General features: G+C 36.6%; 1 protein-coding gene across 1 annotated transcript in view; it reads right to left on the bottom strand.

Moving 5' to 3' along the window:
- Positions 1-18904, bottom strand: part of LOC129767774 (eukaryotic translation initiation factor 5B) — a 311161-nt gene that overhangs the window by 34973 nt on the left and 257284 nt on the right. The window contains exon 9 of the mRNA XM_055768962.1: positions 18059-18220. Coding sequence (XP_055624937.1) covers positions 18059-18220 — 162 coding nt within the window. The remainder of the gene's footprint in view (positions 1-18058; positions 18221-18904) is intronic.

Below are 18904 nucleotides of genomic sequence, written 5' to 3'. Positions count from 1 at the left end.
GAAATTCATTGAATAGGAAAACGTCCGAATCCTGAATGGGTTCCGCAGAAACGTGAAACACCAACGTCCGGATGGAGATTCACGTTCATAACCTTATGGTGAGCAAGCTTGCGCACGAAAGTGGACTCACCAGCTGCTCCGCAGCTGCACTTTGGCACTACTTTATGGGAATGGGCCCAGGGATCAATGACCTAGTTTGACATGAATTGGCACTGGAGGTGGGCAGCAGTTCTAGAGCAAATTCGGTGACGTCAATGGGTTCAACATTTTCTGCTCTAAATCCGAGCTACGGACGATGGTGACGTCAAAGATGCACCCCTCCAAGCGGAACCGAGCACCGTTCGGAATTGAATATTTGATTACGCTTGGAATTCTGAATGGGTTGCATGCATTGAATAAACATAAGCTACGAACGAACAGACAATACGCTAGGCTATGGAATCCAATTTCGCCTGCTCTGGAATTCTGATTCGATAATCTGCTGGATGCATACAAATGCAATAAAAGGACAAAGTTCGTGGTGCACGCTCTCAACATTACCGTTTTCTGGTGGACGGGGAATGGTCTCACGCGGAAGTAGCTCATCTGCTTCTTTCTATTTTAAAATTACGATTATTGGTGCTGGGGGATTGCTGACTATAATTGACTTTCGATCCATGGAGAAATTGACGAATTTCATGCCAAGTTGGCAGCAACATCTCACATTGCAGTGAGACGTTGTGGGTGTAAAGACATTGGTAATTTGAGCAACTTGGCATAGTGAAATCTTCAAAAAAAAATAGACTACTTTTTGAAAAGGACCAAATTTTTTTTTCTTTGTTTTTAACAACAATATTATATACAAAATTCTTGCCAGAGGATGAAATGTAGGCAATTGTTTAAAATTTTATAAAAAAATATGAAAAAATGAAATAAGAGAATTCCACAGAAAAAAAAAATTAAAATTGAATTTAATTTTGCGCAAAAACGTATTTTTTAAAATTCTCAAAAAAAAATACATGAATAGCCCTTGAAATTTCCAAGAAGTTACGCAAACATCGGAAGGTGGGCACTTTTACAGGAAAGAAATTTTTCGAACAAATACTTTTCATGTTTTGGTTGGAAAAATTACAACTAATCTTAATTTTGTTTAAAGTCAAGATATCGAGACCAAACTTTTGGACATCACGGGCAACTAATTGTTCAAATGTTAGGCTGCGGTCTACCAACATTGACTGTGTCAAAAAGTCATTAGAAAATGAATGTAGTACTAGGTGAGAAAATAAAGTTTTTACCCTCCTGTACTCGCGCGCAAAATCAGTCTGCTATTGTTCATTTTTAGACGTTATTGGTATTTATTTAAAGTACAAAAGGGTGTAAATCAATTAAAAAACTGTAGAAAAATGTTTTTCTTCAACTTCATTCAGTTTCAATAGTCATTTAGTTCAGCCTCCTCAAAACAAAATTATTGATTCTCGGTCTGTGAGAACGTATGTTCGAGTATAGAGGGGTAATTAAAGTAATTAAAATCATAGATCATACTTATAAATATCCAAAATAAATAACCAATATTATAGAATAATATAAAAATAATTGTCGGTTACAAAATAATTGATAAGTAGTATTTTATTTTCTGTAAAGTCTCATCATTCAATATCGTTGATTTGTTTTAAGCGAATTGCTATTTATGAACACACAAATCCTTCATCTTTATATATAAAAGAGAGTTTTTATCACGTACGTATAACTCATCATCACGGGAGAACGGTTGATCAGATCTACGTCATCCATATATTTTGTGAGTTTGTCTTCACCCAAATTAGAATGATACAGTACTTTGGAAAATATTTGAGATTATTGGAAGAATTCGAAAAAATTGACTATGTATATCTTTATTTTAAAAGGATATTTAAAATAAAAAGGGAAAAATAGAAAATAAGAGGTACACATATGTATATTTCGCTGTGAAAATCATCATTTAGATCAGTTTGACAGATCTGAACGATAACATACAAACTCTCTTGAAGAATATTCGTTATTTTTACCAATCAAAATATTCTCTAGAGATACATTATATGGCAGAACAACGTTTGTCGGGTCAGCTAGTTTTCCATAAAAATACACCCTAGATGATTTTCATATTCCTCAATTACCGAGAGGTATAAAAACTAGAGACGAAACGGATATCCGGTAACTTTCCGGTATTCGGCAAAACTGGCCAATATTTGCTATCCTTCCGGATACCGGATAATAGGAAAATTCAATAATTTCTTATTAACACAAGATAAATCATATTTTTTTCAAAATCAAGTTAATATTTACTCATTAGACTATTACATTGATCATAATTTTTTTAACCGACCGATTACGCTTTGCTTTGTCGTCTTTCTATGTAAAGCAATACTGCAAGGAGCTGAAAAATAAACTCTAGCAAACCTTGCCCATTGGGGGTACTGCTTAGAATTTGATGACCACCAAACAAGCAAATGACACTCACTCAGATAATCATTCCTAAAGACAGTTCCAAGTTTTTAATTTTGAATGAAACTAATTTAATGAAGTTTTTTACATATTTGAATTCGTAGTACTTACTTTTTCTTGACTAGTATTAAAATTATTCACACAAATTTCATAATTATAATCAAGGATGGAAAACAAGGGAGCATGATGTGATTTACGATTAATCGCAAACTGCACAGATCGCAATCTGTGCAAACTGCGACTAACTATTAATCCTCACCCATCATAACCAAATGATTTTCTCTCAGTAACTCTGAGTTGACCAAAGCATTGCTAGACTGAAACTAGTTCGAATAATTGAGTTACTCTCCTTCCTCGTTTTGTTTTCAACTCCTAACAAGAATTTGCTCCATGGGAATGAGTGTCTCTATGACGTACGATTCTCGCTCTCTCGTCCGGGCGTTTAATTTTCCTTTCCGAGCGCGTTTACTTCGATGAAACTGGGTAAACTAAAAAATGCGCTACAGCAGATAGGACGACTCTAATGTTTCATGTTACAAAGAGGATTTCTCAGATGGTGTTTAAATTAATCAAGAGACTACAAACAATAATCTCCCTCAAATCACTAATTTTATGAGTTAATGTAAATGCGTTATTGGCCAAGGCTATACCGTTTTGGGCCAAGGCCCAAATACAGACCACTTTTTTCGGGGCCGAGTAAACTGGTGTCTAGAAAAGACCTTGATTACCTTGAATTAATGAAAAAACATAAATTAGCGCAAATATGTCAACATGTGTTTTTTTGTGTAAGCACGTAAATATTTGCTCATATTTTTTTCGGATTGTGGCACTCAACATAATTTGTATGCCGATAGACTATCCACAGTTTATGGGGGGATGCAATACTCATACAACTCAAATGGATAATGATTATCTGCTATCACAAAGCTGAGAAATTTTTTGACGTTTTGTTTTACTATTGATTCATTCAAAAAAAAAGCTTTATTTTAAAATGTTTTCTTATCCTGAGACTGGCTCACCATATTGCACTGCTTCTAAAACCGTAGGCTAACTTCAAGGATATTTTTTATTCATTTTCGGAGAATAATCAATAGAGTGCCGTGTTATGAAACATCAGAATAATAGCAAAAACAATACTACGATCATAAGGTGTTGGACAGGTTATTCCAGACGACATTGGAATATATTCCATCTGATCATCTTTAGAAAGGTTAATGACCTTCAAAGGATAAATTTATCTTGGGCACATTGAATTGATGTTCATGACTTCCAGTCGGACGTTTATTCGCTCTGATAGTAATTGTGTGGTCCTCACAAAGCATATATTCCAATGCCGTCAGTTCACTGAAATTATTCGCATACCGTTTGATGATAAGGTAGGATGTTGATAATCATTTGCTGCGATACCTATTGTTCCAACAGTATTCATTCGACAAAATGAAGACTGAATACCTGAAATTAACCAGATTCAACCATGCAAATCTGCGGTCAAAGCAGTATGTACACTTGAGAGATGCAACAAGTTTGAAGGGATATAAAAAACATTAATCGTTCGATATATCTACTGCCACATATGTCGGAAGTCCACGATACATGAATATCATACGTCCATACTATTTCATTACATTTATTCGCAACGAAGAACGTAACCACACAGAATAGAATTAATCAAATATGTGATCCGTTTTATCTACAAAATAAAAAAGGGTCTGAAATTCAATCGAATTCGAAAGGTGTTTCGTGAAGTTACTAATTGAATTACTATCGGAAAAATTATTTGGAGAGAAATGTGAATGTTCAGAATTATTGGAACGATTTTGGGCGGGATGAGATTCGCCCAAATCTGCTGGTAATAAAATTAATCAATTGCATCCATTACCCGTCTGCTGTTTATCGGGCGGGAGACGACAGCAAAAAAAAATCGACACGAGACTGAGTCAGCCACTCACTGCGATCTGTGCAATAGAGAATTAAAAATCCCTCGATGAGTGTCGTAAGATTTCAGTTGATCGTCTCTTGTTACACTTTCCGATCAAGAACTCATCATCCGCTCTATGGAATGGGATTAATCGTTTGTGGCTTGCACTCACGATAAAACTTGAGTAGTAGAAGTAATGCTTCGAGAGTGCAAGCAGTGGGGATTCCGCTCTTATATTGCTTTTTTTGAGATCTTGGTAGCTCACAGTTCCAAGTATTCTCTCTGTGTACATATGAAGAATAAAAGAGCCTCGCCTGCTGGGGGTGATTTAAAAACATCCGACTAGAGGGATATACTTATTCATTGATCGTTGAATGTGTTTTTTTACCATCCCTGATTATAATACAAAATCTTAAACAGAAAAAAATAATCTGTTCACTAGTCCTTGCAGAAAACTTGTACTTTATTAGTGAATATTCATTTTATACGGAAAATTCTATCATAGTTCATTATTTGTTTGTAAAAATGCGTTTATTACTCACTAAAATGTAAACCTTTATATACTGCATGCACACATGCAGTTTCTCCCAGTCTCGTATTTGCAAATAAAGAGCCGAACATCCGGCTATTGCGAATTTCATGTGTTTAAATGTTGCCGAAATGTTTCCCAAGGCAAAATATCAAGAATGCGACAAGCAAACCAAACAGCTCGACAAATTATCCCGACAGCTTCCACCCGACTCTATCTACAACAGGAAATTAGAGCTAACGAGCTATTCAACTAGAATTACATAATAGGGTTCAAAATTTAATTTTAGAAATCTCTAATTTCGCATTCATCACTGTTGTTCTGTTCATGACTATATTTCTTGAGAGAAATCTGCACATTTAATTCTTTTAGTTTTTATTGACTCTCGAAACTTTATGTCGGATGTTTCCAGTATTTTCAATTGGTTGAAAAAAAGAGACAGTTTCAAAAAATATATATTACAAGTTATGGTCGGACAACTAGATGTGTTAATACGAAATAACTAACAATTTGAAAGAAAATATTCAAACGGAAACATTAATGGAGAAATATCTACTCTTACAACTAATATGTTGTAATATGTTGTAATAATATGTAACTAAAATCTGAACTCTCCCGGTTGTCCCTGACATGGTTGGTGCAATGTCGGAAGATACTGAACGGCACTTCGTTAAATTGAAACCACCACTCTCTATTTCAATTAGGGAAATCGTTACTAAAATCAGCAATCTTTTTCCCATCCAAAACGAAAGAAAAACAACAAAAAATATTTTACATGAACTTTTCTATTATGGAACCAATCGTTAACGAGCGACTTTCATTCAAAATCTTAAAGATTTTTTCTGATGCCAAAAATCTTGAACACCTGCTGAGATGCTGAGATGTAGGCTGTTGGATTGGTTTTGAACTTATATAGATTTTGAACCCCACTCATAACTTTGATTGTGGCATCATTCGAGCACATAGGAAGATATAGGCAGTAGCAGGGCTCTGGTGTCACCCCTCTGAGAATGACACGCGGGGCGGACCACCCACCTCGGCACCGTGCACTATGTCACTGAGGTACACATTAATTTGTAATTTTTCAAAGAAAACATGAAAAAGTTGTTCTTAGAAAAACTCTTCCCCCGCAAATGCGCCCATCTTCCAGTGTATGGGTGACTTGTTGGAAATTGTAAGGGCTATTCATATCTATTTTTTTGGAATTTAAGAAAAAAAAATATTTTTGAGAAAAAATGAATTTTAATTTTTAAAATATTTTTTTATATATAGTTTTTGAGTTATGATTTTTCGAAAAAAAAGATGAAAAAAATTCACTCAAAAACTATAAGACCTACAAAATGTAGGAAATTATTTAAGTTTTCATTAAAAAATATCAAACAAATTTCATAAAGAAGTATCATTAAAAAAAACTGTTCGAGAGTTTTAGTTGTAATATAACCGTACGGTTGACGTAGGACTAACGTTAGCTTAGTAACCATTTGCTTGAAGCTGTATCTAAATCAATTCTCAACGAATGGATAAACGGATATTTTTGGAAGATTGCTGAAAGTTCTTCTTATAAGTGTGCGAGTGGAAAAATTGTATTGTATGCCAAACAAAAACCATGCAAGCTAATTGTATGCAAATAAAAGCCATGGAAGCTCGAATTTTATGCAATAATGCAAATTCGAGCGGCGAGTAAACACAAAGCAAGCAACAAACTTTGCTTTCGCTGTCAGTGGACATGCAGGTACTCATTTTTATTGGTTTTTGTGATTTAAATAGAAGACCAAGAAGACACAATTCATCATTCATCCAACTAGTGACCAGAAAGACCAATAATGAAGTATGGAAAATCGAAATTTTTTTTCGATGCCAAATGACTTAAAAAAGCATAAAACGTCGAAATCTGATGCCATAAAAATTTTTTTTGGACGAAAATCGACTTAGCCTAAGTGGCAATGAAGGTATGGAAAAAAATCATCAAATTTAAAGAACCGACTATGTACATTTTGTTTATTGACCCAAAAAAATTACCTGTGCAAAATATCAGATCAATCGGACATGATTTAGGTGCCTCAAAACGCTCAAAGTTTCGATTTTTTTGACCCTCGAAAATCTCCCGTGAAATTAGGAAAATCGAAAAAATGTGTTCGATGCCAAATGACTTCAAAATACATAAAACGAGATCTGGTATTAACTCGAAAAAAAAAATTCGGCCGAAAATCGAAAAAAAATCTTTATACCATGAGTACCTTACCCACGACGTGCACCCTTCACCAGGCATCTCCAACCAAGTTTGCTTCCCATACTTTTGCAATTCCTCTGTCATTTTTGATCTGTCCATGCGACAAAAAATCCATGGAATCCCAGATCATCTACGCTCCGATTATATTCTGCCGATATTTTCGGCAGAATATGGGAAAGTTAGATCTGATAAAATGTTCTTTACTGACGGTTCATTCATAAACGGGTCCACTGGCTTTGGCATCTTCAATGAAAATTCCAGTGCCTCTTCAAGCTCAAAGATCCTTGTTCCGTGTATGTTGCTGAACTGGGTGCGATATACTACGCACTGGGGATCATTGAAACATTGCCCATCGACCACTATTTTATTTTTTCAGACAGTCTCAGCTCATTAGAGGCAATCCGCTCAATGAAGGTTGATAAACGCTCATCTTATTTCCTAACAAGAATAAGACAACTATTGAGTGTTTTGGTCGAAAAATTATTCAAGGTCTCGACGAGTGCATGGTTCAAGGGATTGAATGTAGGTCGTGATTTCATTCGCGTGATATCTCGGCTTATGTCCAATCACTACAACCTAAACGCGCATCTCTATCGCATTGGGCTCGCAGCAAACAATCTTTGTGATTGTGGCGATGGCTACCACGACATCGAGCATGTTGTCTGGTCGTGTATCCGGTTCCATGCTGCTCGCTCTCAGCTCTCTAGAGCACTGAGAGCACAAGGCAGACAATCGGAGATCCCCGTCCGGGATATCTTAGGTAGCCGTGATCCTGATCTTCTGCTCCATCTATACCTGTTCCTCAGAAACGCCGATGTCAACGTTTAATGATGTTTCCTTCGTTGTGTCCCTGTTTCGTATCCCTCCCCTCCGATCTATAAACTTTTACTTAGTCGCGGCAATACATACACACACTCTTTACAGATACACGGGCCAAAGGTTGTGCAGTCCACTGATGATTCAACAAAAGCCAAAGGTTGTACCGCTCATGACAACTCTACACGAGCTGATGATTGCGCCGGCTAGTGACCATTCTATCCTGGATTCCTCGAGAAGACGCACCACGCTAGATATGGGGTACAGACTAGGGGGGCGTTGCTGATTAATGGTCAGCTGCATCCCAATAGGAAGTAGCCCGTGTCGGGCACACGTATAGAGCATCGAAGACTGCAACATACCAATTACGAAAACACTTGTAATACTAACCTCGAGCCAACCGCGAGTAATCGGTTACATATTACTAACATAGATAATAAGAAAAATTGTCAAAGTATTGAACTCCCGGCCCCGTGAGGCTAACGCCATATGAGCCTTTATAAAAATATATATTTTGGGGAAAAAAAATAATTTTCTATAGATTTTGTTCTATCAGTTGGTCTGTATAGTTTATAATGCCGAACTACGTGTAAAATAAATGTTTTGTATTTCTTTTTTCGGAAAGTTGCAATTCTTCAAAGTATTGGAATTTTATCGATTTCTAGGATTTAATATTAGCATTTGCGTAAAATGATCCATGCACCACTAGTCGTTAAGCTTTACTCAATTGACCCAGTATTCTACTATTTATTTTTATGAAAATTTCACATAGAATACAGTTCTGCAACATTTTGAAGGATTGAAGTACCTTTTAGAGGTGAAAAAACTTCAAATGTTTCGTTTTTAAAGGGTTTTTTATTAATTTTCTGCCAAAATAAATGATAAACTTGATCGTTTTTATCAACAAAATTGAAGCCCGTAATTTTTTTTCATCTTTTGAATGAATTTCAATTTAAGGCAATAAATAAGTCTCAAAAAATGTTCAATTATTCTTACATAGTTACGATTTGAGCTTGATTTCATAGTCGAGAATGAATGAATGTCATTTTTCCCCGCGAGCACTCTGAAAGTCATCTAGACCCTCAATGCAGAATGTTCGATAAGGATTTGGAACTCAGCCTGAGTGGCCAAAAAAATACAAACTTTGAGTGTTTTGAGGCACCCCTAAATCATGCCCGATTGAGCTGAAATTTTGCACAGGTCAATAAACAAAATGTACACGGTCGGATCTTCAAATTCCATGATTTTTTTTCCATACATCCGTTGCCACCCTAATGTGTATATGTGAGCAATATCGGCATCAGGAATAAATGATGTCCGCTCGTTGTGCTATTCTTGCTAGCTCGCTAGCGACTGTGATGTCGTATCGCGGATGGCTTATTTATACCGAAAAAATTGAAAACGGGCAGAAACGTAAACCTTAGTTATTCGTTATTGACGCTACGGGTAGGTAAGCACACAAATGGGCAGAAATAACGCATGGAAAAATGAAAAAGTTTCCAATTATTGTTGATTTTAACCATTCACGGATTAGAGAATCGCAATTCATTGGTATGCCAATCATCAGAACTAGCGAAAATAGCTATTAACGTTAGTTTTATTCCATAAAAACATGACATTTTTTCTGACTTCGCACTCGTCCTGAAAGACGCAGTCCTACACGTCAAAAAATATGTTTCAAAATTAAATTTCATTTTTCTCAAAAATGAGTATTTTAATTCTAAAGAAAATATACTATACAGAAATGAATAACCCTTACAATTTCCAACATGTCACTCATACATCGGAAAATGGACACATTTACCGGAGAAAAGTTTCTATACCAACATATTTTTTATGTTTTCTTTGAAAAATAACAAATTTATGTTTAACTCGTATTTGCAAGGTTGATCAGATTTGCGTCTTCTATATACCGTTGAGTTTGTCTTCACTCAAATTAGAATAATAGAATACTTTGGAGTATTCTTGAATTGATTAGAAAAATTCGAAAAAAATTACTATACATATATTTATACAGGTCTTTCAGATTAAACGCTCACGCAACAAATTTTAATAACTTCTACAAAAGTGAACCGATTTTTATTTTTAAAAAACGAAAATAAAGCTTATTTTAGGACCTTTTCGATGTGACTACCCGTTTTTTCGATAACGCGTTTTAAACGGTGAACAAAATTCTTCGTGCACAACTCTAACTTTACGATTTCGATGCTGTTGAAAACCCGAGTTACTTCTTTTTTAAGTTCCTCCAAATTTTGTGGTTTATTAACATAGCAACGGTCCTTCACGTACCCCCAGCGGAAGTAATCGACGACGAGAAAAGTTGAAATTTTTACCATAAGAGGACAAAGTTTCATTAAGGCTTCGGTTGCTTGAGTAATACGATTTCACTAAAAATACACATTCTTGTAAATTGTACATCTTGACACTTAAAACCATCCGATCAGACTGATGGAGTAGCCGAATATTATCGTCCCGAAGTGGGAATGCAGTGTTACCATCGACGGAGCGAAAAATATGTTTTATATGGAGCTATTCGATTTTTTTTTTGCATGAGCGTTTAATCTGAAAGACCCTGTACATAATACAAGGTTTTACTCGCATCAGATAGAACGACTGATCAGATTTGGGTCTTCTATATACCGTTGAGTTTGTCTTCACTCAAATTAGAATAATAGAATACTTTGGAGGATATTCGAGATGATGAGAAAAATTCTAAAAAAATGACTATGCATATTAGATTACCAATGAATGTATGGGAAAAAAGTTACCCTATACAAAATATTCACCACCTCAGAAAAACACCTTATGCCGAATTTCAGCTCAATCGGACTTAAGGGAGAGTGGCGCAAAGCGGTCAAAGTTTGAGTTTTTGAAAATCGAAAATCGAGGTTTTCGAAATTTTATTTTTTGATGCCAAATGTCCTAAAATTGCATGAAACGTCAAGAGCTAGTGTCATCTCGAAAAAAAAAATTTTTTGTCAAAAATCGGCATTCTGGGACTTAGTTTTTTCGGAGTACGAAACGAAAAGTACGGTTTTGGGTGCCAATAAAAATAGTTATCTCGATTTTTTATTCGAGATTGATTTACACGATAATATACCTTATGCAAAATATTAGCTCATTCTGACTTCATTTACTGGTGTCGCAGACGTTAAAATTTGAGTTTTTTGAAAACTAAAAAATCACCGGAAATCGGGGTTTTGAAAAAAAAAGTTGATGCCAAATGTCTTCAAATTGCGTCAAAAAAATAACTGTAAATCTCGACGAGTAATGCAATTTTAAGTCGTTTGGCATCATTTTTTGTTTTTTAAACTTCGATTTTCGGTGATTTTTCGTTTTTCAAAAAAACTCAAATTTTAACGTTTGTGACACCAGTAAATGAAGTCAAAATTAGCTAATATTTTACATAGGGTATATTATCGTGCAAATCAACATTTCGTAGCAAGTTCCGAATGAAAAATCGAAATAACTATTTTTATTGGCACCCAAAACCGTACTTTTCGTTTCGTACTAAAAAAAAAAACCAGAAAAAGTCCCAGAATGCCGATTTTTGACAAAAAATTTTTTCGAGACGACACTAGATCTCGACGTTTCATGCAATTTTAAGACATTTGGCATCAAAACTCTGACCGCTTTGCACCACTCTCCCTTAAGTCCGATTGAGCTGATATTTGGCATAGCGTGTTTTTTCGAGGTGGTGAACATTTTGTATAGGGTAATTTTTTGAAATTCGAGATGACCATTTTCATTGGCACCCTAATGCATATCTTCTTCTTTATATATAAAACAAGGTTTTCCCCACGTACATATGACTCATCATCACAGGAGACCAGCTGATCAGATTTGAGTCGTTTATATACTTTTGCAATTCCTCTGTCATTTTTGATCTGTCCATGCGACAAAAAATCCATGGAATCCCAGATCATCTACGCTCCGATTATATTCTGCCGATATTTTCGGCAGAATATGGGAAAGTTAGATCTGATAAAATGTTCTTTACTGACGGTTCATTCATAAACGGGTCCACTGGCTTTGGCATCTTCAATGAAAATTCCAGTGCCTCTTCAAGCTCAAAGATCCTTGTTCCGTGTATGTTGCTGAACTGGGTGCGATATACTACGCACTGGGGATCATTGAAACATTGCCCATCGACCACTATTTTATTTTTTCAGACAGTCTCAGCTCATTAGAGGCAATCCGCTCAATGAAGGTTGATAAACGCTCATCTTATTTCCTAACAAGAATAAGACAACTATTGAGTGTTTTGGTCGAAAAATTATTCAAGGTCTCGACGAGTGCATGGTTCAAGGGATTGAATGTAGGTCGTGATTTCATTCGCGTGATATCTCGGCTTATGTCCAATCACTACAACCTAAACGCGCATCTCTATCGCATTGGGCTCGCAGCAAACAATCTTTGTGATTGTGGCGATGGCTACCACGACATCGAGCATGTTGTCTGGTCGTGTATCCGGTTCCATGCTGCTCGCTCTCAGCTCTCTAGAGCACTGAGAGCACAAGGCAGACAATCGGAGATCCCCGTCCGGGATATCTTAGGTAGCCGTGATCCTGATCTTCTGCTCCATCTATACCTGTTCCTCAGAAACGCCGATGTCAACGTTTAATGATGTTTCCTTCGTTGTGTCCCTGTTTCGTATCCCTCCCCTCCGATCTATAAACTTTTACTTAGTCGCGGCAATACATACACACACTCTTTACAGATACACGGGCCAAAGGTTGTGCAGTCCACTGATGATTCAACAAAAGCCAAAGGTTGTACCGCTCATGACAACTCTACACGAGCTGATGATTGCGCCGGCTAGTGACCATTCTATCCTGGATTCCTCGAGAAGACGCACCACGCTAGATATGGGGTACAGACTAGGGGGGCGTTGCTGATTAATGGTCAGCTGCATCCCAATAGGAAGTAGCCCGTGTCGGGCACACGTATAGAGCATCGAAGACTGCAACATACCAATTACGAAAACACTTGTAATACTAACCTCGAGCCAACCGCGAGTAATCGGTTACATATTACTAACATAGATAATAAGAAAAATTGTCAAAGTATTGAACTCCCGGCCCCGTGAGGCTAACGCCATATGAGCCTTTATAAAAATATATATTTTGGGGAAAAAAAATAATTTTCTATAGATTTTGTTCTATCAGTTGGTCTGTATAGTTTATAATGCCGAACTACGTGTAAAATAAATGTTTTGTATTTCTTTTTTCGGAAAGTTGCAATTCTTCAAAGTATTGGAATTTTATCGATTTCTAGGATTTAATATTAGCATTTGCGTAAAATGATCCATGCACCACTAGTCGTTAAGCTTTACTCAATTGACCCAGTATTCTACTATTTATTTTTATGAAAATTTCACATAGAATACAGTTCTGCAACATTTTGAAGGATTGAAGTACCTTTTAGAGGTGAAAAAACTTCAAATGTTTCGTTTTTAAAGGGTTTTTTATTAATTTTCTGCCAAAATAAATGATAAACTTGATCGTTTTTATCAACAAAATTGAAGCCCGTAATTTTTTTTCATCTTTTGAATGAATTTCAATTTAAGGCAATAAATAAGTCTCAAAAAATGTTCAATTATTCTTACATAGTTACGATTTGAGCTTGATTTCATAGTCGAGAATGAATGAATGTCATTTTTCCCCGCGAGCACTCTGAAAGTCATCTAGACCCTCAATGCAGAATGTTCGATAAGGATTTGGAACTCAGCCTGAGTGGCCAAAAAAATACAAACTTTGAGTGTTTTGAGGCACCCCTAAATCATGCCCGATTGAGCTGAAATTTTGCACAGGTCAATAAACAAAATGTACACGGTCGGATCTTCAAATTCCATGATTTTTTTTCCATACATCCGTTGCCACCCTAATGTGTATATGTGAGCAATATCGGCATCAGGAATAAATGATGTCCGCTCGTTGTGCTATTCTTGCTAGCTCGCTAGCGACTGTGATGTCGTATCGCGGATGGCTTATTTATACCGAAAAAATTGAAAACGGGCAGAAACGTAAACCTTAGTTATTCGTTATTGACGCTACGGGTAGGTAAGCACACAAATGGGCAGAAATAACGCATGGAAAAATGAAAAAGTTTCCAATTATTGTTGATTTTAACCATTCACGGATTAGAGAATCGCAATTCATTGGTATGCCAATCATCAGAACTAGCGAAAATAGCTATTAACGTTAGTTTTATTCCATAAAAACATGACATTTTTTCTGACTTCGCACTCGTCCTGAAAGACGCAGTCCTACACGTCAAAAAATATGTTTCAAAATTAAATTTCATTTTTCTCAAAAATGAGTATTTTAATTCTAAAGAAAATATACTATACAGAAATGAATAACCCTTACAATTTCCAACATGTCACTCATACATCGGAAAATGGACACATTTACCGGAGAAAAGTTTCTATACCAACATATTTTTTATGTTTTCTTTGAAAAATAACAAATTTATGTTTAACTCGTATTTGCAAGGTTGATCAGATTTGCGTCTTCTATATACCGTTGAGTTTGTCTTCACTCAAATTAGAATAATAGAATACTTTGGAGTATTCTTGAATTGATTAGAAAAATTCGAAAAAAATTACTATACATATATTTATACAGGTCTTTCAGATTAAACGCTCACGCAACAAATTTTAATAACTTCTACAAAAGTGAACCGATTTTTATTTTTAAAAAACGAAAATAAAGCTTATTTTAGGACCTTTTCGATGTGACTACCCGTTTTTTCGATAACGCGTTTTAAACGGTGAACAAAATTCTTCGTGCACAACTCTAACTTTACGATTTCGATGCTGTTGAAAACCCGAGTTACTTCTTTTTTAAGTTCCTCCAAATTTTGTGGTTTATTAACATAGCAACGGTCCTTCACGTACCCCCAGCGGAAGTAATCGACGACGAGAAAAGTTGAAATTTTTACCATAAGAGGACAAAGTTTCATTAAGGCTTCGGTTGCTTGAGTAATACGATTTCACTAAAAATACACATTCTTGTAAATTGTACATCTTGACACTTAAAACCATCCGATCAGACTGATGGAGTAGCCGAATATTATCGTCCCGAAGTGGGAATGCAGTGTTACCATCGACGGAGCGAAAAATATGTTTTATATGGAGCTATTCGATTTTTTTTTTGCATGAGCGTTTAATCTGAAAGACCCTGTACATAATACAAGGTTTTACTCGCATCAGATAGAACGACTGATCAGATTTGGGTCTTCTATATACCGTTGAGTTTGTCTTCACTCAAATTAGAATAATAGAATACTTTGGAGGATATTCGAGATGATGAGAAAAATTCTAAAAAAATGACTATGCATATTAGATTACCAATGAATGTATGGGAAAAAAGTTACCCTATACAAAATATTCACCACCTCAGAAAAACACCTTATGCCGAATTTCAGCTCAATCGGACTTAAGGGAGAGTGGCGCAAAGCGGTCAAAGTTTGAGTTTTTGAAAATCGAAAATCGAGGTTTTCGAAATTTTATTTTTTGATGCCAAATGTCCTAAAATTGCATGAAACGTCAAGAGCTAGTGTCATCTCGAAAAAAAAAATTTTTTGTCAAAAATCGGCATTCTGGGACTTAGTTTTTTCGGAGTACGAAACGAAAAGTACGGTTTTGGGTGCCAATAAAAATAGTTATCTCGATTTTTTATTCGAGATTGATTTACACGATAATATACCTTATGCAAAATATTAGCTCATTCTGACTTCATTTACTGGTGTCGCAGACGTTAAAATTTGAGTTTTTTGAAAACTAAAAAATCACCGGAAATCGGGGTTTTGAAAAAAAAAGTTGATGCCAAATGTCTTCAAATTGCGTCAAAAAAATAACTGTAAATCTCGACGAGTAATGCAATTTTAAGTCGTTTGGCATCATTTTTTGTTTTTTAAACTTCGATTTTCGGTGATTTTTCGTTTTTCAAAAAAACTCAAATTTTAACGTTTGTGACACCAGTAAATGAAGTCAAAATTAGCTAATATTTTACATAGGGTATATTATCGTGCAAATCAACATTTCGTAGCAAGTTCCGAATGAAAAATCGAAATAACTATTTTTATTGGCACCCAAAACCGTACTTTTCGTTTCGTACTAAAAAAAAAAACCAGAAAAAGTCCCAGAATGCCGATTTTTGACAAAAAATTTTTTCGAGACGACACTAGATCTCGACGTTTCATGCAATTTTAAGACATTTGGCATCAAAACTCTGACCGCTTTGCACCACTCTCCCTTAAGTCCGATTGAGCTGATATTTGGCATAGCGTGTTTTTTCGAGGTGGTGAACATTTTGTATAGGGTAATTTTTTGAAATTCGAGATGACCATTTTCATTGGCACCCTAATGCATATCTTCTTCTTTATATATAAAACAAGGTTTTCCCCACGTACATATGACTCATCATCACAGGAGACCAGCTGATCAGATTTGAGTCGTTTATATTAGGCTGTCAAAAAAGTCCTGCGGTATTTTTTTTGAATTTTCATTTGTTCATAAAATTAGTTACAATCATCTGTTTTAAGTCAAATATGCGCCGTTTTGTTCGATGACTTGTTCCCAACGAGATGCCAACTTCATAATACCCCTGTTATAGAAGCTCGCTTCCTTATTGGCAAAAAACTCGGATAGCCAATTTTCACAGGCCTCTTTTGTGGCCAACATCTGACTACCTAGCTCGTTCGCCATGGACAAAAACAGGTGGTAGTCACTTGGTGCAAGGTCCGGATTATACGGCGGATGCAAAAGAACCTCCCATCCGAGCTCCCGGAGCTTCTGGCGCGTCACCAAAGAAGTGTGTGGCCTGGCGTTGTCCTGATGGAAGACAATGCGGCCTCTGTTTGGCCATCCTCTCAAAGATGGCCTCTTCTTCATGAGTGCTACCTTCAAGCGGTCCAGTTGTTGGCAGTACAGGTCCGAATTGAGCGTTTGGCCATAGGGAAGCAGCTCATAATAGATTATTCCTTGACAATCCCACCAAACACACAGCAGAACCTTCCTGGCCCTTAATGAGGGCTTGGTCACTGTCTGAGCCGCTTCAGCGGGCTTCGACCACGTCCGTTTGCGCTTCACGTTGTCGTAAGTGACCTACTTTTCATCGCCAGTCACCATCCGCTTTAGAAACGGGTCGATTTTGTTGCGATTCACATGCGTCGATACGGTCAAAGATGTTTTTTTTGCGTCAACGTATGTGGCACCCATTCATCGAGCTTCTTTGTGAATTCAAGCTTCTTCAAATGGTTAATAACGGTTTGAAGACTTATCTCCAGCTCTTGACCGATGCTACGCCTGCTACTATGCCGGTCTTTCTCGGCTAATCCAGCGATTTTGTCGCAATTTTCGACGACAGGCCTTCCGGAGCGTGGCGCATCTTCGACGACCTCTACACCAGAACGAAAACGTTGAAACCATCGTTGTGCGGTGGAAATGGAAACTGTATCGGGTCCATAAACTGTACAAATTTTATTGGCAGCTTGAGATGCATTTTTGCCTTTGTCATAGTAGTACTGTAAAATATGTCGGATTTTCTCTTTATTTTGCTCCATATTTGCGACACTATAACTCACGAACGACTTAACCAAACAAAACACTGTCAAGGACTTTATTATAAATACCTTTCCAACAAGCTATAGTATGACTCGATACAATGAATACAACTAGAACTACGCGCTTACAACGACACCTCGCGGAAATACTGCAGGACTTTTTTGACAGCCTAATACATCGTTGAGTTTGTCTTCACTCATATTAGAATGATAGAATACTTTGGAAAATATTAAAGATAAATAGAAAAATTTGAAAAATCTACAACGCATGTTTCGCAGTGAAAATCATTCGTCAGATAAATTTTATAGATTTAAACTATAACATACAAGCTCTCTTCAAATATATTCGTTATTTGTTTACCAACCAAAAAATTCTCTAGAAATAATTTATATGAAAAAACAACGTTTGCCGGGTCAGCTAGTTATATATAAACTTATATCAGACAAACAGGAGATTATACCACAATGATGAAAGATTCTACATTCCAGGGACAGAGGAACTTGTTGATTTTAATTGGGCGCCACATCCACTTACCTTACTAACTAACATATCGGTCTCCTCAAAATGCCGGCCGAACATCTTGGGTGTTTCACCTGGGATAGGTTCAATCTTTATGCACACTTCCTGTCCTTTTCTGGCAGTCTCAAGTTGTTTGTGATTGGCTTCGATTGACGTCACCACTCCGAGGTCGACAAACTGTAATTGAGAAGAGACACACTGTCCATTAGTATCGGATTGAAGTACGCAGATTTTAAATGTTATATACTGTTTGGTTCAACTTTTTTAAAAGTAGTATATCTACGTACGAAACAATAACACTAGCACCGGGCAGTTCACGTGATATTTTGCGACATATGTTTTTCTCACATCCCATTTAATTTACATACACGAGATGACAGGATTTGTAGTCACTTTGCTGCTGTCTTCACCTTGTTTTGCAATCTTCAAACCAAGGCAATAAATGACTGACTTTCCGCCATTGCGGTAGGGAAAAAAATAAATACGAAATTTCCCGAGGAATGACGTAAATTTGACCAAATCCACACACACACCCGGTCAGTTATAATAACAATGAAAGTTGATGCGCTGCCAAAATAATCAAGAAAACTAAATATTCACTTTGGTAAGCTATTATACACTCTCTACCAAATCGCGTCGTTTGGGTAGCGTTCAAAGATCCGGCTATCGGAGGTCGGTGCCGCGCGCGCGGTAGGTTGCAAAGCTGCCGCCGGGAGGTGGTCGGAAAATTAATAAAAGGAAACCGACAGTTGGGTTGGTTAGTTAGCCATCCGTCGGTCAGCGTGGCGTCGAATTTTCTCTTTTCGCAGCAGGAAAATAAAACAAAGTGTCGCAAAGAGGCCACTACCGGTGAGGAAACAC

This window comes from Toxorhynchites rutilus, chromosome 2, assembly GCF_029784135.1.
Source record: "Toxorhynchites rutilus septentrionalis strain SRP chromosome 2, ASM2978413v1, whole genome shotgun sequence".
Classification (NCBI taxonomy): Eukaryota; Metazoa; Arthropoda; class Insecta; order Diptera; family Culicidae; genus Toxorhynchites; species Toxorhynchites rutilus.
This window is presented reverse-complemented; position numbering and strand designations above follow the sequence as displayed.